Source organism: Emiliania huxleyi (assembly GCF_000372725.1).
Source record: "Emiliania huxleyi CCMP1516 unplaced genomic scaffold EMIHUscaffold_24, whole genome shotgun sequence".
Classification (NCBI taxonomy): domain Eukaryota; phylum Haptophyta; order Isochrysidales; family Noelaerhabdaceae; genus Emiliania; species Emiliania huxleyi.
Window position 1 is genome coordinate 845637 of NW_005200250.1, and position 21133 is coordinate 866769.

The 21133-nt window shown below is 66.0% G+C and overlaps 4 protein-coding genes across 4 annotated transcripts; 1 reads left to right on the forward strand and 3 right to left on the reverse strand.

The window, feature by feature from the left end:
* Positions 1–155: 155 nt before the first annotated feature.
* Positions 156–3926, forward strand: EMIHUDRAFT_427029 (2-isopropylmalate synthase). The gene is made up of 12 exons (XM_005778931.1): positions 156–836; positions 908–1022; positions 1117–1284; positions 1399–1444; positions 1516–1577; positions 1645–1729; positions 2248–2323; positions 2532–2630; positions 2809–2890; positions 2961–3085; positions 3287–3403; positions 3495–3926. The coding sequence occupies exons 1-9, from the start codon at positions 169–171 to the stop codon at positions 2858–2860; spliced, it is 1371 nt and encodes a 456-aa protein (XP_005778988.1). The 5' UTR covers positions 156–168; the 3' UTR covers positions 2861–2890; positions 2961–3085; positions 3287–3403; positions 3495–3926.
* Positions 3927–5087: 1161 nt separating this feature from the next.
* Positions 5088–5849, reverse strand: EMIHUDRAFT_353964 (hypothetical protein). Its single transcript, XM_005778932.1, has one exon. It carries the CDS (start codon positions 5794–5796, stop codon positions 5185–5187), a length of 612 nt encoding a protein of 203 aa, XP_005778989.1. The 5' UTR covers positions 5797–5849; the 3' UTR covers positions 5088–5184.
* A 3398-nt stretch (positions 5850–9247) lies between these two features.
* EMIHUDRAFT_205653 (hypothetical protein) lies at positions 9248–11357 on the reverse strand (the record flags this gene model as incomplete). Its single annotated transcript, XM_005778933.1, has 6 exons — positions 9248–9529; positions 9628–9834; positions 9960–10049; positions 10121–10747; positions 10844–11131; positions 11283–11357. The coding sequence occupies 6 exons, from the start codon at positions 11355–11357 to the stop codon at positions 9248–9250; spliced, it is 1569 nt and encodes a 522-aa protein (XP_005778990.1).
* A 3535-nt stretch (positions 11358–14892) lies between these two features.
* Positions 14893–17226, reverse strand: EMIHUDRAFT_435104 (hypothetical protein; the record flags this gene model as incomplete). Its single annotated transcript, XM_005778934.1, has 9 exons — positions 17188–17226; positions 16696–17033; positions 16490–16622; positions 16310–16400; positions 15859–16179; positions 15741–15784; positions 15610–15665; positions 15298–15381; positions 14893–15251 (listed from the first exon to the last, which is right to left on the reverse strand). Exons 1-9 carry the CDS (start codon positions 17207–17209, stop codon positions 14895–14897), a joined length of 1446 nt encoding a protein of 481 aa, XP_005778991.1. The 5' UTR covers positions 17210–17226.
* Positions 17227–21133: the final 3907 nt, after the last annotated feature.

A 21133-nucleotide genomic window follows, 5' to 3' on the forward strand; every position in this document is an offset into this window, starting at 1 on the left:
GGACGCGGCAGAAACGGGGTACCCCAAAAGGCACGTGTTGTTTCATAACATCGAAGGCTAGCTAAAATAAATTTCGCTCCGGCCTTGCAGCGCCTCACAGAAAAAGAAAACGCGCCGCATTGAGGTCGAGCTCACAGCTCTCTCGTCGCGGAGAGGCCGCGAAGTCCCATGCTCAGCGCGACCCTCAGGAGCGCTCGCCGGCCGTCCGTGGCCGCCTGCTGCAGATTGAGGCGGCCAGCTGCGTCGGCGCGCGCCTTCTCGGCGGAGCCCGCGACCGACAAGCTCGTCATCTTCGACACGACGCTGCGCGACGGCGAGCAGTCTCCCGGCGCGACGCTGACTGAGTCGGAGAAGGTCGAGATTGCGAAGCAGCTGTCGCGGCTGGGCGTGGACGTGTGCGAGGCGGGCTTTCCGATCGCGTCGGAGGGCGACTTCGCGGCCGTCACGCAGGTCGCCAAGACGTCGGGCCAGCTCACCGACGGCCGGCGAAGCGGGCAGCCGATGCGGATCGCCGGGCTCGCGCGCGCGAACAAGAAGGACCTGGAGCGGTGCTACGAGGCGGTGCGGCACGCGCCGCTCCACCGGATACACACCTTCCTCGCCTCCTCCGACATCCACCTCGAGCATAAGCTCGGCATCTCGCGCGCAAAGTGCGTCGAGATCTCCTCGTCGATGGTCGCTTTCGCAAAGTCGATGGTCGACGACATCGAGTTCTCGCCCGAGGACGCCGGGCGGTCCGACCCCGCCTTCCTCGTCGAGCTGTGCGAGGCCGTCATCGAGGCGGGCGCCACCACCATCAACTTGCCCGACACTGTCGGCTACACGCTGCCGGACGAGTTACTCGCTCCTCGCGACTGGTCGCAAGCGAATGACTAGCGGTGTTCATTCCTTCGTGACTGGCGAATAGGTACTCGTCGCTCTTCGCGCACCTGATCGCAAACGTCAAGGGCGCAGACCGCATCATCTGGTCCACCCACTGCCACAACGACCTCGGCCTCGCGACTGCAAACTCGCTCGCCGCCGTCGCGCGAGGCGCCAGACGAGCAGCGGCGCCGCGCGCCCGAGCGGGGCACGACGCCTCTCTTCACCGCTCCGGTGTGAGCAGGCGCGAGGCAGGTCGAGGTGACCCTCAACTCGCTGGGCGAGCGCGCGGGCAACACATCCCTCGAGGAGGTTGTCATGGCGCTGCGCACGCGGCCGCACCTCTTCCCGGTCCACTGCGACATCGAGACGAAGCAGATCATGCGCACGTCCAAGATGGTTGCGACGTACACCGGCATCGCCGTGCAGGCCAGCCAGCCAGCACCGCCCCTCCGCCGGCCGACACCTCGCTGGGGCGGGAGGCGACAGGCGCACCCTCTCTCACGCCCTGCTGCTGCTCCCCGCCGCCGCGCGCAGGCCAACAAGGCCATCGTCGGAGCGAACGCGTTTGCACACGAGTCGGGCATCCACGAGCACGGCGTGCTCTTGTGGGCCAGCTGAAGTCGTGTCTCATCGCAGTGCGGACGGGTCTAGGCATCCACCAGCACGGCATGCTCAAGCACGCGGCCACGTACGAGATCATCACGCCCGAGTCGGTCGGGGCGGACAGCTCAAAACATGCTGGTGCTGGAACCTTCTAGGAACCTTCTAGGAACCTTCTAGGTCGGGGCGGACAGCTCAAACATGCTGGTGCTGGGCAAGCATTCGGGCAAGGCCGCCTTCCGCGCGCGGCTGATCGAGCTCGGGTGAGATCACGCCCTCATGAAGTCAGTAGTGAGTGCGTCGGTACGGCGTCCGCGCGCGGCTGGTCGGGTGACACGAGAGTCTCACCCGAGGCCAAGACACATCCGTGGCATGTCCGTGACACGTCGGTGACACGTCGGACACACGTCGGACACACGTCGGACACACGTCGGACACACGTCGGTGCCGCGCCCCCGCAGGTACAACGACGTCGCCGAGGACGAGGCCAAGCTGTCGCAGTTCGTCGAGGAGGCGAAGGCGATCGCCGACGCGAAGAAGGCGCACTCTGACGCCTACCTCGGCGCTACCTCGGCGCTACCTCGGCGCTACCTCGGCGGTGCCTCGGCGGTGCCTCGGCGCTACCTCGGCGCTACCTCGGCGCTACCTCGGCGACATCTCCGCAGGTCGTCTCTGACGCCGACCTCGAGTCGCTGCTCGGAGTAGTGATGGACCAGGTGGTGCAAGGAGAAGGCACTTGCCAGACACTTCCTTGACACTCCACCGACCGTTCCTTTCCCTTTCCCAGGCGGTGCAGGAGAAGGCGTGGGAGCTGCTCTCGTGCTCGGTGCAGTCCAACTCGGAGAACCACGGCCACAAGGTCCCTCGGAATGTATCAATGACACCCTAACCCTCACCCTCACCCTTCCTCACCCCTCACCTCACCCTCACCCCTCACCCTCACCCCTCACCCTCACCCCGCACCCGCACCCGCACCCTCACCCTCACCCTCACCCTCTCCCTCACCCTCTCCCTCTCCCTCACCCAAACCCAAACCCAAACCCAAACCCAAACCCAAACCCTGCAAGGTCTCCTCGACGGCGACGGTGCGGCTGCACGAGGTCAGCACCGGCACAGAGCACGCCGTCGCCGCCATCGGAGCCGGCCCCGTCGACGCAACCTTCAAGGCGAACCCTAGCCCGAGCCCTAGCCCTGGCCCTAACCCTGACCCCCCTGACCCTACCCCTGATCCTCACCCTGACCCTACCCCTCACCTCAACCCTGACCCCCCTGGCCCTAACCCTGACCCACCCTGACCCCCACCCCCACCCCTGACCCCGACCCCCCGTCGACGCGCCCTCCCAGGCCATCCTGCGCATCATCGGCCGGCCCATCGAGCTCAAGCAGTACAACGTGACCAAGATCCACGGTGGCTCGGGCGGGCCGGGCACCGACACGCTCCCCGTCTCTCTCTCCAGCCGAGATCGGGCGAGATCCGCCGAGGTGCGCCGAGATAGGCAACGACGCGCTCGCCTCCATCAACCTGCACATCGCGCCGCGCGAGGTCGGCGACGCGGGCTTGCCCGGGTACGAGGCGCCCGACCCGTCCTTCCCGGGACACCACGGCGCTATCTACCGCGAGGTGCGATGCGGAGCACACCCTCGGCTAGCTCTCGGCTGTATCTCCGCTGTATCTCGGCTGTATCTCCGCTGTATCTCGGCTAGATCTCGGCTAGATCTCGGCTAGATCTCGGCTGTACGTCGATATCTCGGCTAGATCTCGGCTGTATCTCGGCTAGATCTCGGCTGTATCTCGGCTGGATCTCGGTTGTATCTCGCACAGGGCGCCAACGGCGCGCCCGAGCTCGTCAACGCCGAGACCTTCGAGGGGCGCAAGCCCGCCGTCGCAACCTACACGGGCTCCGGCTCCTCCACCGACATCGTCGTCGCGTCGGCGCAGGTGCCGCCCCCCTAGCAGGTAGTGAGATCTGGTTGTGATCTGCTCACCGTCCGCTGCGTCGTTGTCGTGGTCGTTGTCGTGGTCGGCGCAGGCGTACCTCGGGGCGATCAACAAGCTGATTGAGCGCGAGCCCGCGCCGGCGGCGAGCACCTCCTGCCGCGACTACTCGACCGTCGTGACGCCCTCGCAGAGCCAGGAGGCCGCGTCCGCCATGGGGGCATAGCTGCCACACGTCGACTGTACGGGGCGGGGGCCCACCAGCTGTCGGCCGGCGACGGTTGCAACGCTTGCCGGTGGCGAGGCGCTGCATGCGCCTCTCGCATGACTCTTACACGAGCGCCGCACTCACATCAACGACCCGGCCGCATGCTTGCCCCCACGCGAACGCGTTTTCTGTCTCTTACGACTACGTGGCGACTGCGGACTGGCGGTCCGCTGCAGGCCATAGCCCATACGTCCCGGGTAAAACGCGGCCGGGGAGTTTGTAAGTACTGCTCTACGCATACAGCACATGCGCATCACACGCGTATCCTAAACCACGATCTAAATCCGGCGGCCCCAGCCGCCGGCGCGAGCGCAGCGGCGAGGAGTGTCCTGGTCCCGTCTCCCCGCGGCCCCGCGCGGCGCGCGCCACGTGTATGGGTGTTGGCTGCTGTTGGATAAAGCCGTACCTCGCACATTCTGACGCGTTCGCCATCGCCCGGACGCCGCGGCGTCACGGCTCCGATGGGCGTTGCGGCCCCTCTTTCAGACGACGTACGAAGACATGATTCCTGAGTCGATGGCCGCGTAACATCGAGCTTCCAAGCAGCTTCAATGGGCTTAATTAAGGGGGCAAATAGGAGCGAAGACGATAGCGAAGGACCCTGATGAGTCAAAACTCCAGGAGACGTGCAACCCGGACCATCCCTCCTTGCCTCCTTGTCCCACTTATCAATGTTTCGAGGTGAGAGTACTCGCGTTGGTGTGGGGCTGATGAGGAGAACGGCACGAGAGAAGCTCCTGCGCCGCATGCGCGATCCGTGAGATACACGACTCTCACCGACGTGTCACGAGCCCTCTTGGCCCAGGCCGCAGGCGCTACATACATGTGCATGTGCATGCACATGCACATGTGCATGCAGGGGGTGTTGCAGATTGCGATTGGCGCAGGGGGTCTGTGGGTCTGGGATGCGTAGGGGGCTTCGTGCATATCCATAACAGCACGTTATCCTTGAATGACCCTCGTCGCAATGCTTGGGCGCACAACATGTAGTCTCCCGCGTGCGGAACGCTCAGCAGAGGCTCAGAGCCGGTAGGGGCAGTTCGCGAACTGGCAGTCAGCGGCCCTAGCCCCTAGCGCCCTTAGGCGGAGGTTGTCAGAACCGCCAGAAATTCCTACGCACACATATACAGAGTCGTACTGCACACACGTTTTATATCACAAATCGGAAAGAAATGGCATGGGCTAGGGGTCGGGGGAGGGGAAACAAATAAATAAAAACGGACACCTCTCTAGACTCTACTGTGAGATGGCCATGGCCATACTTGACCCCTATACGGCTTTACGTAACGTTACGACACCCCCTCTCAGTTTCTCTCTGCTTCCGCGTTCCGGGTTCCGCTCCCCTCGCCCCCCTCCCATCGTCCCAACATCTCTGGCAGAGGCCGCGCTCGGCGCTGAGCTGGTGAGTGGTGACGAGGACGAGACACCATCGAGCGCAAAACCTTTATTCCACGCGCGCCGGCCGCCTCTTCTGCTGCCACGCCTGCTCTATTTATTTATTTATGAGTCCAGACCTCTACCCCAGCCGCTCCAGCAGCCCCCCGATCTTCTTGATCACCCGCGCCACCTCCTCGTCGCTCGGCCGCGCACCCGCGCTCCATTGGCCTCGCTCGTGCCTGCACGCATTGTACCAGCGCCGCAGGGTGTGCGCGGAGTCGCAGAGCGGCCCGGCGCTGCGCGGCGCGAACGCGTTGATCTTCTCCTCCTCGCTGCAGCCCTTGGGCAACGGCGCGCCTCCCCGCTGCTCATGCCGCCGCTCGAGCTGCCCCATCATAGCCAGGTATGCCGTGCTGATCCGTTCCTGCAGCCGCGCCAAGGACATGTCGCCACCGCCCGCCACAGCGACCTTTGCCAGTCCGCCGACCGCGCGCGTCAGAGAGCCCGGCGCAGAGGTAGAGCCGCCCCCAGACGACGACGAAGCGCTGCCTGAGGCACCGCTGGCCGAGGCCCCGCTAGATGTGGCGCCAGCCGACGATGTCGGTCTTTCGGCCGTAGCCGGCGCCGCCGCGGCCGCTGCTCCCGCATCTGCGCCGCCGCCGAAGCGCAGCGCCGCCTCGAACGCCGCCAGCGCCTCTGGCAGAGGCAGGCGTCGCACCTTACGCTCGTAGACGAGCCCGTGCAGAGCCATGACCAGCTCTCGCGTCGCCTCCTCAGGCCAACCGGCCGCCTGCCGCGCCGCCCGCAGCAGCCCGCCGCCGGCGCCCTCCTTGCCGTCCACCATGTCCCAGATGTCCTCCTCGTGGACGCTCTTGAGGCCGCTGGGCTCGCCGCCCGTCAACGCCATCAACAGCGAGATGCCGATCCCGTACGCGTCCGTCTTGGCCGAGTGCTGGTTCGAGTCGAGGAAGTTCGGGTCCGCAAACCCGGTCGAGTATATGGTGCTTGTAGCATTGGTCGCCACGGTCATAGACCCGCCCGCCCGCTCCTTGGCGAGACCGACGTCGGACAGGAAGGCGCGGTAGACGCGCCTAAGGAGTGGAGCTCTCGAGCGATCTAGAGCAATCTAGGGCAATCTCGGGTGATCTCGGGGTAGACGCGCCTCTCGCCCCCCGCCGTCTGCAGCGGCAGCAGCGCGCCGTCGAGCAGGATGTTGGCCGTCTTCACGTCGCGGTGGAGAATGAGGTTTGAGTGGAGGTGCACCAGCGCCCGCGCCGCGTCGCACAGAGCCGACAGTCGTTGCGACCACGACAGCCCCGGAGTGCCTTTGAAGCCGAGCTGCTGCAGTCGCGCCCGCGCGTCGGGTGAGAGCAGGAGGTGGTCGTCGAGCGAACCGCCTCGCATGAGCGCCGTCACGATGCCAGCCGCCTGGGGCGAGCCGCAATACCCGAGCAGCGGCAGCACGTCCCGATGCGCGCACCTCCGCAAGTTGGACACCTCGTCCAACACCTTCGGAGCATCCACCCCAGACAAGGCTCGCTTGACGGCGACGCGGCCCCAGCCTGGTAGCGAGGGCAGCTCCACGGCATAAACAACGCCAAAGCCGCCGCGCCCAACCTCTACCGCCGCCTCGAGCGCGCCGAGCACCTACACAAGCGCGCCAGCCGGGTGGGGAGGTGCAGTGAGGGAACGGCTCCTGCATCAACTCACACACCTCGTCGGCGCCCAGCTCCACCGGAGCCGGAGGGTTCTCTGCCGCCTCTCGCGCCTTGGCCATCTGCCGGTTGGCCTCGGTCGCCTCTCGCCGCCTCACGTCCTTGGCCGCTTTTGCCGCCTCCCGCTGCTCCTGCTTTGCCCGTTCCTCGAACCGGGCTCGCTCTCGCGCCGCCTCTGCATCAGCGTCCGCCTCCAGCGCCGGCGCTGGCGCCGCCACATCCCTTCCCCGCCTTCGTGACCGCCCGCGCTGCTGGCCGCGCGCCGGCTCCGCTGCTCTCGCACCGCCTCGCAGCCGAGCAGTTGCCCAAAGCGTCATGTGGATGAAGGAGGCCCAGAAGAAGAACACACAGGCGAGCGTGTTTGCCGATGGGGGCGTGCCGACGGGAGCGTGTTTGCCGATGGGAAGCTTACGTACGATGAGCATGAAGTAGTTACAAAAGAGGACGACGTTCGCGAGTGGGACGTGCAAGCAGGATGCAAGTATGCCTGCCTCCACCACTGCTATGACGTTGCCTTCCACCGCAGTGCAGAACAAAGACATGAGCGCAGCGGCGAGCAAAGTGACGAAATGCTGCTTCAGCAGCTCGCACGCCGACAGGAGGCAGCCAGCTGCAGCAGCTAGCATCGCCTGAAGCAGGCGCATGTCGGAAGACAGCAGGGCCACGACGCGCTCTCCCGTCCGCTGGCGCCTTTGCGAGCGCCTCCGACCCTGAGAGAGTCGCCGAAGGATGTTCAAAGCATAGATCACAACGAGCGCTCCACCATACGACAGTAACCGGTCCATCACAGACCACTCCATGCGGTGCTCCTCGAAGGCCTGTAAGCTCTCCTTGTGACCCCTCCTCTCGGCCATCTGTTGCGCTGTATTGCCTGATTTCGCACCGCGCGCCGTCGTGTCCGCGCCCGCCCGCAGCAGCTTGCGTACAATGGTGTGGTAGTTGAGACTTGCGGCGATCATCAACGGAGTGAAGCCGTCTCTGCCGCGGAGTGAAACCTGCAGGTCGACCTCCGCGCCGTGTCTTATCAGCGAGTCGACCACGCGCTCATGGCCCTTCATGGTGGCCCGCAACAGTGCGCTCTGGTTGATCTTGTCCAGAAGGTTTGCCTGCGCCCCGCGCTGCAGCAGCAAGTTGACGGTGGTCAACTTGCCGTTGATGGCGGCTATCATCAGGGCAGCGCCGCCGCTGCTGTCCTGATGGTCGATCTCAGCACCGTGCCGCAGCAGCGTCTCAACAGTCTGATCGTGGCCTGCTGAAGCGGCGGCCAACAGCGCAGTGCCGTTGCCTGCGTGCTTCGAGGAAGGGGGTGGTCGTCGTTGCTGGTCGACCTCCGCGCCGTGCCGCAGCAGGATGTCAGCCACTTGCGCATGGCCCGCGCGAGCGGCGTGAGTTAACGCGGTGCTGCCGTCGATGTCGTCCTGCAAGGCGATCTCTGCACCGCGTTGCAGCAGCACGTCGGTCGCCCGCTCGCGACCCTCCTGGGCGGCATACATCAGCGCGGTGCCGCCTTCGCTGTCCCGCTGGTTGATCCCTGCGCCGCGCTCCAGCAGCAAGTCGATCATCCGCTCGTCGCCGTTCGATGCGGCGATCATAAGCAGCGCAATATCTTTCACATAGCTGTCCGATGGGAACGTCGCGTTGACGTGCCCCCCATCGTCGAGCCACGCCATCACGGTGTCCACGTCGCCTCCTGCAAACGCCAACGCGATCTGCTCATTGACTTGGACGGTCGACTCGCCGCTCGCAACCTCGAGGTGCCTTTTAAAGGCGGCAACACACCCACTGTGGCCCTTCTCATTGGCCAAGCCCTCATTGACCCGGCCACCACCGTTGAGCCACGCCAGAACCGCTTCTGCATCGCCGAGGAAAGCCGACTGCAAAATACCAGCCGACGGCACTGCAATCGTTTCCGTGGCCTCGGCAGGTTGAACTCCGCCCGCAGTGGCTAGGCACACGAGGAGTAAAGCTGGCCGCAGCATATACACCAAACGAGGCCCATGTACCTCCAAAAAAAACTGTTTGTTTTCATAACATCGAAGGCTAAGCTCAAAAAAACTGGAAAAACTGCTAATGCACGGGCAAGTATGTGTGTATCGACGGTGAAGAACAGCCAGGCTCGGACTGGACACCAACGGGGTGTGGGTGGACGCGAGCACCCGCACGCGCCTTCCCTTGTGTACACTTCAGCGATATATGAAATGAACTCGGGGGCGAAATTTTATTTTATCGACACTAGGGCGCGCGGCGCCCGCACGAGGAGTGTTTTTTATCACACGAAGTCGGCATCAGGTTCGGCATATTACTGTCGGACGTGCTGCGATCTTGATCGACGGCCCCCCCAGGTGACAACTCGTCTCAGAGTTTGACCGTCTCAGGGCCTTGGACACTCACTGGGTCAAGAGCACACATGCCCTCACAAGGCGCACACAAGGCTCGACGAAAGCGCGTTGCGAACACGAAGCTCGCGCCTTTTTATTATTAGCCACTTCACAGCGCCGCGCCGTACCGGATGCGGGGCGCGAGGCCGAGGGCGGCGAGGACGGCCTGTCCCATGCGGAGCAGCAGCACGCCGAGCAGGCGGCCGGCACCGCGGGCGGCGGAGGGCGCACACAGCGCCGCGTGCAGCGCGTCGAGGAGGAGGGGCGGCGGCGCCTTGGCCGCGTCCATGAAGGGCGCCGTCGAGAGGGGCGGCCCGCGCACGACCGACTTGAAGGCGTGCGCGACGCCAAACGCGTTGCCGATCCGCCCGAGGCCCGAGCGAGGCCCGTCCTGCGTGGGGCGGGCGTCCACAGGAGGGCCGTCAGCGCACAGCCGCGCCAAGCGAAGCGCCGCCGGCGCGCGCGAGGGTCCCTCTCATCCGCGCACACCGGGTGGGCGCCCCACGTGCCTCCGCGGCAGGAGGCCATGTAGCCGAGCACCGACCAGGCGTTGACGCCGACGGCGCCATACTTGAGGGCGGCGACCGCAGCGTTGACGCTCTGCGCCGGCGCGGAGGCCGGGGCGAGGATGGAGCAAGAGAGGGAGCCGAGGCACGCGTCCGAGTTGACAAAGGGGACCGCCGCGCCGCAGAGGTACTCGCCCGGGTCGGCGCCTGCGCCGGAGCGGAGGGCGGCGGTCGCGTGCGGGCTGCGGGCAGCTGGGTGGTGGGGGTCGTGGCGCGCTGCGGTGCGGGGCCTCGCGCGCCGCCGGGCAGCTGCACGACGGCGAGGGCCGGGCAAAAGGCCTCGGTGCGCAGCGCCGCCCCGTCGAAGCTCGCCTCGCCCGCCACGCCGCAGTCAAGGAGCAGCACCTACAGGGAGGAGGTCACCGAGGTCTAGCCCGGGTGTAGCCGAGACGTGACTCGAGTCCGACCGGCGGCACCTCGTCCTCGGCGGTGAGGCGCGTGTGCGGCAGGGAGGCGCCGACAACGGGCGAGGCGCGTGCGCCGTAGAGGGCGCCGAGGGCGGCGCGGCGCTTGTGGGCGCCGGGGTAGTAGGCCGGGACGGTTGGCTGCGCGGCGATCGTGGCGGTGAGGAGGGAGAGGAACTCACCGCGCTGCGGCCAGTCGCGCGCGACGACGACGACCTGCGCGCTGAGGCAGTTGCACCCCCCGTTCCCCTTTTTGGCCGTAGCAATCAGGGTGGCCGCGTGCCGCAGCTCCTCGCCGCTCCACGCGCCCGGCGAGACGAGCCACGGCGTGGCGCAGCCGAGCTCCGACGTGATGCCAACGTGCGGGCGGCCGGCGCGGTCGAGCGACGCGCGGACCGCGGTTGCAGTCTCCTCGCTGCCCGTCAGGTGGACATGCCCCACGAGCGGGTGCGTGCACAGCGCCGACGCCTCCTCGACGCCGCGGTCGAGCGTCACCGCGACGATATTGCGAGCGATGAGCGGCGCCAGGATGAGGAGGAGGGGCGGGCTTAGCCACGGGCGCAGCGGGTGCAACTTGAGCAGCACCGGCTCCGCGTGCTGGAGGCAGCGGCTCAGCACGTCCACCACGCCGAGGAAGGACTGGTTGCCGGCGCCGAGGACGAGGGTCACCGCGCCGTCCGACGGCTGCCGCTGCAGCGGCTGCGGCGGCGGCTGCGGCGGCGTTGCCTCGCGCACCGCGCCCGCCGGGTCGGCCCACAGCTCGGCGACGCAGCCGGGAGCGCCGGGCCCCAAACCGATGGGTCCGTACCGCGAGGAGCCGTCGGCGGCGTCCTCCTCCATCCGAGCGAGCGACTCGCGGCCAGAGGTTGCCGCAATGTAGGTCTTGAGCCAGTCACTCAGGATGCTGCCAAAGACAAAGCGCACAGTCGCGCCCGGCACCGCCCGGTCGGCCGCCGCGATGAGGTTCAGCTCGGTCTCGCGCGCGACCCAGTCGCCTGCGCGCGACCACTCGTCCTCGTGGACCTTGGAGAGCACCTCGGCTGCGAGAGCGACGCGCTGTACAGGAGAGGAGCGAGTGAGAGGAGAGAGAGGAGAGGAGAGCGAGTGAGAGGAGTGAGAGGAGAGGAGAGAGAGTGAGAGGAGAGAGAGGAGAGGAGAGAGTGAGAGGAGCGACCTCAGCCGCCGACAACTCCCTCCACGCCGGTGCAGCGGCGGAGAGGGTGGCGAGCTGCTCTTCGGCCATCGCCATTGCGCCATTGCTTCGGTTGTCACGAAGAAGTTCTCGGCCGGTTCTTCAACCTGTGGTATTCACGTAAACGCACAACCCCGGGCCCCGAAATCGCACAGTATTCACAGAAAAGCACCGGGCCCGAAAGCCAGCTCTATGTCGGCGCTTCCGCCCTCGTCGCCCGCCGGCCACTCCGCACTCGTACACGCGCGGGATCGCAAAAATGCGAATGCGCTCCAACTGGCCCAACTTCGGTGTCTTCGGTGTGGGTGGACTGCGACAAGGGGTATGGGAGGTTAAGTGCGCGGTAGGTGTCCCACGCAAGTGCGAAAGGAAAGGTTTTGGCGGTCAGCGACGATCGCCGCTAGGTGCTGATTGGCTGGGATGAGACCAAGTACGCTGCGGCGCGAACGGCGACCCCCTCGCGCACCCTGTATTGTTATTTTTTAACAGTAAGCAAGCAGCCCCTCTCCCCTAGGTTAGGTTAGCCACCCGAAGAGAGAGGCGAGAGGTACAGGTCACGGCACGCAGTGTGGTCACGGCACAGTGGTACTTGCGCGAGTGGCACGCGTCGTGAGAGCAAGTACAGTCGCCGGTCGCGAGGCGAGGCTCGTCATCAAGCCGTCAGCGCACACCGGCCATTGGATGCTTGGCCTCAGTACCACTTAGCGACGCCGGTCTCGAGCTTGAAGTCGATCTTGGCGAGGGTCCGCTCCGGGTGGCGTGTACCCTCGCGTATCCACTGGCGGACGCGCCGGTTGGCCTCGCGGAGGAAGCGCGCGGATGGGCAGCCGCCCACGCAGGGCAGGCAGGTGCCCCCCAGGGTTTCGAGCGCTGTGGCATCGTAGTCCCCTCGCTCCTGATTATGAAACCATGGGGGTCCGCCATTCCAACGACCCCCAGCATAAGCATCATGGGGGTTCGCCAGTCGGCAGTCACAAGCCTGGTGGCAGCACACGGGGTTGGCACATGGCTGCAGCGTAGTGCTGACTCGCTCGGCGACCGCTAAGATCAGCGCCTTGCCCGCCGGCAGGTTTGCCGGGTCAGCCTCCGCCACTTCGCTCGCAAACGACTCCATTTTGCTCGCAAAAGATGCGGGTTGTAAGCCATCAAGATAGCCGTGAAGGATGGCATAGGCGATCGCGTCCTCGCGAGTCAAAGCAAGCCAGTACGCTCCGTTCCACGGGAAGTCCGATTCGAGCTCTTGAAAGAAGTCAGCTGCGGTCTTGTACCATTCTCGCGTGAATTCTCCGTCTGAGCAAAATAGCAGGCCTGAAAGCCTGAGGTACAGCTCGCCGCACTGTGGCCCGATGGCCACGCCGATACTGCCGATATCGTCGTCGTCGTCGTCGTCGTCATCATCGTCGCCGTCGTCCTTGTTCTTGAAGTCGCAATCGTCATCGTCGTCCTCCTCCTCGTCAGGCAGTAACGCATCGGCTCGCATTGGGAGTGTGCGCAGGAAGACCTGCATCGCAGCGTCCACGTCCTTGTGCTTGATGTGCTTTCTGCGGCTATGCTCCGTGTGCGTTATGGCATGCTTCATCCATTCCGTGCCGCATTCTCCAAACTCAAAGTACCGCCCAGGATCATCTTCAGGATACGAGTCGACAAGCGGCTGATCGCCCACGAGCACGTGCAGCTTCTCGATCGCAGCAATCTCGATACTGATATCGGTCTTGAAGTCACAGGCTGTGCGAATGGCCGCAGAGTAGAAGACTGCGGGCGCAAAGCGAACGCCGCACAAGCGCGCGAGCCGATGGAAGGTGGTTTCCAGGTGTGGCACCGGCACGTCGCCGACCCGCATCTCGATGATGGCCGCGTCGGCGACGCTCGTGCATAGGATGCGGAAGCGCTTGCTCGCCTGCGAGACGAGCGTGAGGTGCCGTGCCGACAGCCAGCGCAGAACCAGGCACTGTTCGTCCTCCGAGAGAATGCTCTCGAGCAGCAGGCTGCCGGGAGCAGACATGACGCTGACCTCCTTGACGCCGAGGTGCGCGGCCATGTACTTCCCGCCAGTTTTTATGAGGGTTTTCGTGGATTCGGAGTTGCCCTGTTGGTGGAGGAGAGGTGGCGAGGAGTCAGTGAGCGAGTGGTGCGGGAGGAGGGGGAGGAAGAGCCTGTGGGGGGGAGGAAGGAAGAGTCGCGTGCGCTGCGCTGCGCGCGCTGCATGCGCGCGCCGCGTGTGTCATGGTGGGAGCTTGTCTCCACGTGTCGGGGGGGAGCTGACGAGCCAGCGCCGGCGGCGGGAGCGCTGGGCAGGGAGAACGTCGCTGGGGAGATTGTGTGATCGGGGCTGCGAGCGAGCGTTGGCGGGCATCTGGACTCGGGCGTCGGCGCCGTCGCACACACAAAAGAAAGGCGCGGCGACGGCGTGGTGGGTGAGAGGGCTGGTCGTAGTGAGGGGAGGGGGGTGAACGAGTCACGCACCATCATGGTTGGTGGCGAGGAGCGGCGGCGGAGAGCGGCTCGGTGGTTACGCTTGGCGCCGGCCGCCTGATGCTCGTGTGAGTCTGGCCCGACGACTCTCGACGTCTCGAGGTCCTCGAGGTGGATATCCTTTGGCCGCGTTGGGTAGCGAGGATTGGTGTAACCCGAGCCACGGAGGCGTGTTTTCTGACGGCCGACCGTCAGTGCCCACGACTGCACGGTGTGGGGACTGCGACAAGGGACAGAATTATTTTGTGGGGGGCAGAATTATTCTGTGGGGGGCAAGAATTTCTTTTTTGCCTGCAGCTGTGACGAACCTACCTACATCGACTGTGAGAGAAGCTGCTTTTGCGTAAAATATTAAATGAACTCGGGGGCACAGGACGCGGTACAAACGCGGTACACCAAAAGGCACGGGCTGCCTGCACGGCGTTCACTCGAACGCCATGCACATGGCGCGGAGCAGCCCCGGGTTGGTGTCGAACCCGAGCGGGTCCTCCTCCCAATCCCGGCGCCCACCCTCCGCGTCGTCCTGCTCATCGTGCGCGTCGAGCACCCTGCCGAGGCACAGGATCGTCCCCTTGGGAACGCCTGCCCCTCGCGCGCGTGGGAACTCTCCCTGCACCGCCATCACGAACTTCTCGCGCGCCCACTTGCCGCCACGGCGGCAGTGCTGGGGCGCGCGCTCGCGCAGCTCCTCGTAGAGCTCCTCGGCCCTCGCCACCTCCGCCGCCCAGCCCTCCGCCGACGCCTGAGCCGACTTCTTCTCCCTGAGCGTCTTGAACACCGGCGGCGGCGCCGGCGATGGCGCCACCTCCGGCTCGCCCGCCGCCTCTGCAGCGCGCCGCCCCTTCCTTGCCTTCTCCTTGAGCCGCTTCCTAGCGCTCTTGGTCAACGCCGGCGCCGCCGCCGCGGCCTCGCCGGCCGCCGCACCGGCGATGGATGTCGAGGATGATGAAGATGTGATGAAGCCGTTGTCGCGTTGCAAGCGGGGCGGAGAGTGTCGAACAAAGAAGTGACCCTGTCCGTTGTCGACAAGGGACCATCCGTTTCTTGTATTATTAACAACGAAGCTCGAAAGCTCTCAAAAAAGGTTTTCGAGGTCAGAAAAAAGAAGCTGTTTTTTCTTGCTCACGTCTCCGACGATCCTTGAGGCTCATACCAGTAGTTGACTGCGATCGTTGACTCGCGCGGCCCGTCTGCGCGCTGCGAGACGGCGTGCCACCACAGCGCCGGCAGGTAGAGCAGCTCGCCGGCGGACACCTCGACGCGCAGCGGCCGCACCTCGGCGGCGCTCCCCTCGTCCTCGAGGTCGACGGCGGACCACATCTCCTCCGAGGTGGGCTCGTCGAGCTCCGCCCGCAGCACGCCCCGCCCGGCCGCGGCCGCCGTCCTATCGGTCGCTGTGCCCTCGGCGGCGCCCTCGCGGTACGTTGCGGCCGGGTACGGCCGGCGACGCAGCGCGCGCCCCTCCTGCGGCGGCAGCAGCTCACAGCTAAGCAGGGCATGCATCATTGGAGCATTGGCCATGAACTAGCCCCTCCTGCGGCGGCAGCAGCGCGAAGCGCTTCCTGCCGCGGACCACCACGTACAAGTTGTCGAACAAGTCGGCGTGCACCTGAGGGAGGATGGCTGAATTATTAACTCAAGGATGGATGATTAATTAGAAAGGTAGACAACTACTGATTGGCGTGCACCTGAGGACGGATGGATTAATTATTGCCAGGTTTTTATTAATTTTCAACGAATGAACTACTCATTGGCGTGCACCTGAGGGCGGCATCACCCGTCAGTGTCATTCGTCAATCAAGACACGCAGCCTCGTCTCGCAGGTCGGCGTGCGCACCGTGGTGCGCGCCGCGTCCTCGCCCATCCAAAAGTTGGTCGCGGCGGGCGGGGCACCTAATCTCGGTCGATCTCGGGTGATCTCGCGTGATCTCGCCCATCCAAGACTTGGTTGCGGGGCGGGCGGTCCACCAAAGGCTGCGTCGGCCCACGCCAGAGACAGGTCGACGTCGCGCCTAAAGACACGACCGCTGGACAAATCCAGACGCCGTGTCGCACCCACACACCCTGCGGCAAGTCGATGCCGCGCCAGAGCGGCTCGAACTCGGTACGCAAGCTCGAGTTCTGGTGCGAGGCGTATACCACCGGCCGCCCCGCGCGACGGTCGCCCGTCGCGCCGCAGCCGCCTCCCCCCGCGCCGCCGCCTCCTCCGCCTCTCCACGAGCCGTCGCTGCCGCCCTCTTCGCCGCCGCTGTCACCTTCAGCGCCGCCGCTGCGACCGTCAGCGCCGCCGCTGCGTCCGTCAGCGCCGCCGCCGCCTCGGGTCGCCGGCTGGAGGGGAGTCTCGATCAGGTCGACGAATGCGGAGAAGGGCATCTCCGCCTCGTGCGGCTTGACGAAGACCTGCTCGCCGGCAGGGCCGGGGCTTGGGGGGGGGGGGGGGGGGGGCTAAAGGGGAGGGGCTGGGGTTGGTTGGGCTGGGGTTAACCCTTCAAGGGTAACTCTCAGGGGGAAACTCAAAGGGGCTGAGGTCCTGCTCCCCGGAGGCCGTGCGTGTAAAGGCGTCCCCAAACCCGTCGGGGGGGCACCCCACGGGCACAAACTTGTCCCCAAGGGTTTTGCGCAAGTAGGGGGGGGACCTGATCAAAAACGACGTCGAAACTGAAGGAGTCTTCTACTTGACGGGGTGCGCGGGCGTACTAATTGGGGGGGACCAAAAACGCAACGCCGGCCAGTGCCCCACGCAGCCCGACAGCACCACCGGCTGCCTGCGCCGCCGCAGCGCGTCAAACTGCGCCGCCGCCAGGGCAGGGTCCCGCGGCCAGCTGGTCGCGTCGAGCCGCGGCACGCCTCCGGGACATGTCGTGGACATGTCGTGGACGTGTTCTGGACATGTCCGCGCGCGCGTCGAGCCGATGCACGCCACCGGCAGGGCGCGGGACGGGCGAGGAGAGGGCGAGACTGCAGAGCGGGTCCGCCTCCTCGCATGCCGGCGCCTCCTCTGCCGCCTCCGCCTCCTCGCATGCCGCCTCCTCCTCCGCCTCCTCCTCCTCCTCGCTGCCCGGCGCAGAGTGCTGCTGCTGCTGCAGCCGAGAGACGTGTCCTGCGTCCTCTCCGCCGTCGCCGGTGCCACTGCCACTGCACATCCGTGCGGCGCCGGTGGCGGTGCTTCTGAGAAGCGCACCGCGGCTCCGGAGGAGGGAGAGGTTCCTCGCCGCCGCGGCGGCGGAGGAGACCGCGCCGAGCCCCTCGCCCGCCACCCGCCTGCAGCAGGGGAGCAGTTTGGGAGCAGCAGGGGAGCAGCAGGGAAGCAGTTTGGGAGCAGCAGGGGAGCAGAAGATCTCGGCTAGATCTCGCCCGCCGTCCTCCCCGTGTCATATCTCGGCCAGATCTCGCCCAGATCTCGGCTAGATCTCGCCCGGCGTCCTCCCCGTGGACATGTCGGATGGCGCCCGACGCGGCCGCGGCGCCGCCGCTCGCCACCTCGCCCGCCGCCGAGTAGATCGCGTCCACCACCTCCGACGCAGCGCTCAGCGTCGCTCCCCCGACCGCGAGCAGCGCCTCGCGGGTCGGGTGACCGCTCGCCGCCTAAGGGAATTCAAACTTACCAATTGGAGCGCTACTCCACGCCCTCTACGCTGGGGTGCCGCCGCCCTAGCGAGTCGGGGCTTGGGCCTCGACTTGGCGTGAGCACCGCCAGTGTTGCCTTCCGACTGCCGTCGGACGTCGCTGTCTGTCTGCTCTCGACTGCCGTGTGCGTGATCTTGGGTCCGTGTCAGCCTGTGGGCTCAATCTAGCCGCAGCCCTGCGCAGCGCTGCGCCAGCCTCCGCCCCGACGGCCGACGCCACAACCGACACGCCCGCGCCGACGGCGCGCGTGAGGTCCTCCGCGACGCAAGCCGCGGCGCGCGCAGACTGCACGAGCTGCTCGGTCGAGCGCGAGACCGCCGTCGGCTGCGAGCGCGGCTCCACCTCCTCCTTGAAGGCGGCGAGCGCGCGCTCGAGGCCAGACGTGAGCCGCCCGGCGCCGTCGCGCACGGCTAGCGCCGCCCTCGCGCCGCCGTCTTCAATCGTGGAGGCGATCGCAGCCGCGCGCCGGGCCGCGGCTGGGTCGGCGGGCGGCTCGGGCGGCGGCGGCGGCAGCCCGAGCAGCCTTGCGAGCTCGTGGAACTCAGCAGCCGTACCGCGCATGCTCAGAGCCGTGTAGCCAACGTCCTCGGCTCCTGAGCTCAGCACCGCCAGCTCGCCGTGGCTCGACCACGCAAGGGTGCGCTGCTGCAGATCGATGACCCACGGCTCTGCGTCAAAGCCATCCTCACTGGGACGCGGAAAGAAGGAGAGCTTGCCGGCGGCCAGAATGAGCGCACCCTCTCCGCGAGGCGCGCGGCGGCCGCTGGCGTCGACCGCGACGCGCTGAGCGACGTCGATGCAGAGGACGGCCTGGACCATAATCGTCTCGACAACTCGCCAACGAGGAGACAGCTCCCGTCGCTCAGCAACCCTCGCGCTCCACAGTTTTCTGCGCCGTCAGTCAGTGCACCTGGGTTCCGGCTCCTACCCGGATAGGGGGTCTGCCGGCACTGACTCGCGCCAAAACGCCCTACCTACCTACCTATCCCCAGGCCGCGCAGCGAAGCGAAAAAAGATGAAAATATGGGGTACCTACCTATTGCAGGGCCCTTTTGGGCCAAACAAGACCTACCTACCTACCTATCTGGAAGGGGCCAGCCAGTGCCGACAGACCCCCTATCCGGGTAGGAGCCGGAACCCTGGGCGACCATGCAAAAAAAGAATTAGCTCGGAACGATAAACAGCCTGGCATCCAGCCATGCAAAAAAACGAAAGGAAGATCGTTCGTCTCTCTGTGGTCTCAGGGGAGAGAGAGGGAGAGAGTTGAGAGAGTGGAGAGGGAGGATTTTCCAACCCCTCGCACGACACTAGGCACGGGAAAAAGAACATTTAATCAAAAAGAAAAAAAACTCGCATCACACAGCAACACTCGCGCTCACCTGCATTTTCTAAAAAATCTGGGGGGCGGTGTGCCAGGTATGTGTCCCCCTTTGCGTTTGTTTCCTACCATCGAAGCTAACAGTGCGAGGCGTGAACCGCGCCATTCGCTCTCACCTGGCAACCCTGTCTGCACGTCTCGCGCGCGCGTGAACAGGGCGATATGTACAGCCTTGCCCTCACCGGCAACGGCGCTGTCAGGAGCTGGGGCGAGGGAGACGAGGGCAAGCTGGGCCACGGCGACCAGCAGGACCAGCTGCTGCCCTGCAAGAAGATCGAGGCCTTTGCTGGCCAGCGCGTCGTCGCTGTGTCGGCTGGAGCGTACCACAGCCTCGCCATCACCGCCGACGGCGCCCTCTGGAGCTGGGGCTATGGATACCGTGGCCGGCTGGGCCACGGCGACGAGCAGGAACAGCTGCTGCCAAAGAAGATGGCGTCCTTGGCGGGGAAGCGCGTCGTCACTATCTCGGCGGGATTCGCGCACAACCTCTCGCCCTCAGCGCCCCGACGGCGCCGTCTGGAGCTGGGGAGGTGGAGGCTTTGGCCGGCTTGGCCACGGCGACCAGCAGGACCAGCTGCTGCGCTGTCTGGAGCTGGGGCTATGGAGCCTATGGCCGGTTGGGCCACGGCGACGAGCAGAACCAGCCGCTGCCCAAGAAGGTCGAGGCCTTCGCTGGGCAGCGCATTGTTGCTGTCTCGGCTGAGGCCATGCACAGCCTCGCCCTCACCGCCGGCGCCGTGTTTACCTGGGGCAAGGCAAGACCGGCTGCCTAGGCCACGGAGAGGACCTGTCGAATCAGATGCTGCCCAAAAAGGTCGAGCAGTGGGCGCCGGGGCAGTGATGAGAAGGGCGAAAGGTTGCAAGGTCCTGTGTTGCCGGAGCGCCGTATCGATCACGGTTGGAGCCTCTCTTGGTCCCAGCACCCAGGCCGTGCCACGGCCGACTTAGCCGATGTAAGAGGCTCCCGCTGATCTTAGACCGCGCAAGCACCCCAGCGTGCCATGGCACACTTAGACCCGCTAGGCGTCGAGGCTCAGAACTCTTAGAGACTACTAGGGCTACTAGTAGTACTAAACTACAGGTAGTACTACTAAAGCCGTACGGCTCTACGTACCCACAACCAGTGTCGGAATTGTGTGATGTGTCGTGAGACGTGACGTGATGGCAATGTGGGCCGCGCCGGCGGACGTTTTTTTTGCTCTCGAAAACGAAAACGTTGGAGTTCATCGCTGATCACACAGGGCGCGGGGCGAGCCACATCATCACTGGCTCGCGGCAATACGGGCACTCTCGCATCAGCTCGGAGCATGGACCGCAGACGCACAAGTGGCTGCACGGCACCGCGAGGTGAGACTTCGGCCGCTCGAAGCATATGATGCACGACGTCTCGCCTCCCATGGTGGACTCGGGGGCAGCCGGCCGCCCCGTGTCGAGGCCGGCGTCCGCTAGTGAGACGGCAGCAAACGGCTCGGTGACTGGCACGGGCTGCTCCGCCGCCTCTGGCCCGATCAAGCGCTCGATGGCGCTGATCCGCTCCTCGAAGCTACCCTCGGTCGCCGCGCCGAAGCTCGCCTCCAGCCGATCGACACGCCGCTGCAAGTCCCCGCCGCCGCCGGTCGACTCGCTGCTCACCGCTTCCTCGCACCGCGACACCCGACGCGCCAGCGCCTCCTCCTCCGCATCCGCCTCTGACCGGCGCAACGCCTCTGCTAGCTCCGCAGCTTCTCGCAGCGCTGCCCGCTCCGCCGCGCCCGCTCGCTCTGCCGCCTCGCGCTCCGCTCGCCTCGCCGCCTCCTGCTCAGCAGCCAGCCGCACCGCCCTCTCCTCCTGATCGCGAAGCTCTGCCGCAGCCTTCGCCCTCCGCTCCTCCTCGAGCTTGCAGGCGGACGGCGCCTTCTTGGCCTCCTTGTTCTTCGCCTTGCCCTCCTTCCTAACCGCTTTCTTCTCGGCCGCCTTTGCGCGCCGCCTCGCCTTCTCCTCCTCCGCCCTCCTGTCCGCAGCCTCCTTCTCGCGCCGCTCCGCCTCTGCTTTAGCCGCCTTGCGCGCCGCCGCCGCCGCCCGCTGCTCCTCTCGCCGCTCTTCCTCAGCCGCAAGCTTCTCCGCCTCTCTCGCCCGCAGCGTCTCCTCTGCTGCCGCGCGCTCAGCGGCCAGCTTCGCCTCTGCCTCCGCCGCAATCGCTCGCCTCTGCTCCTCCAGCGCCGCCGCATTCGCCGCCCGGCGCACCTCTTCCGCCGCCCGCTCTGCTTCGCGTTGTCGTGCCGCCTGCTCGCGCTCTCGCGCCGCCGCCTCCGCCTCCCGCTCGCGCTGCTCGCGCCGCCCCTTGACCTCGAGCGCCTTCTCTGCAGCCTTCTCCGCC

Coding starts and splice junctions, on each gene's coding strand:
- EMIHUDRAFT_353964 (XM_005778932.1), bottom strand. CDS start 5,796: ATGGCTCTGCACGGGCTCGTCTACGAGCGTAAGGTGCGACGCCTGCCT.
- EMIHUDRAFT_427029 (XM_005778931.1), top strand. CDS start 169: ATGCTCAGCGCGACCCTCAGGAGCGCTCGCCGGCCGTCCGTGGCCGCC. Junction 1,730..2,247: donor GCGGCTGATCGAGCTCGGGT/GAGATCACGCCC, acceptor CCTTTCCCTTTC/CCAGGCGGTGCAGGAGAAGG. Junction 2,324..2,531: donor CGGAGAACCACGGCCACAAG/GTCCCTCGGAAT, acceptor AAACCCTGCAAG/GTCTCCTCGACGGCGACGGT.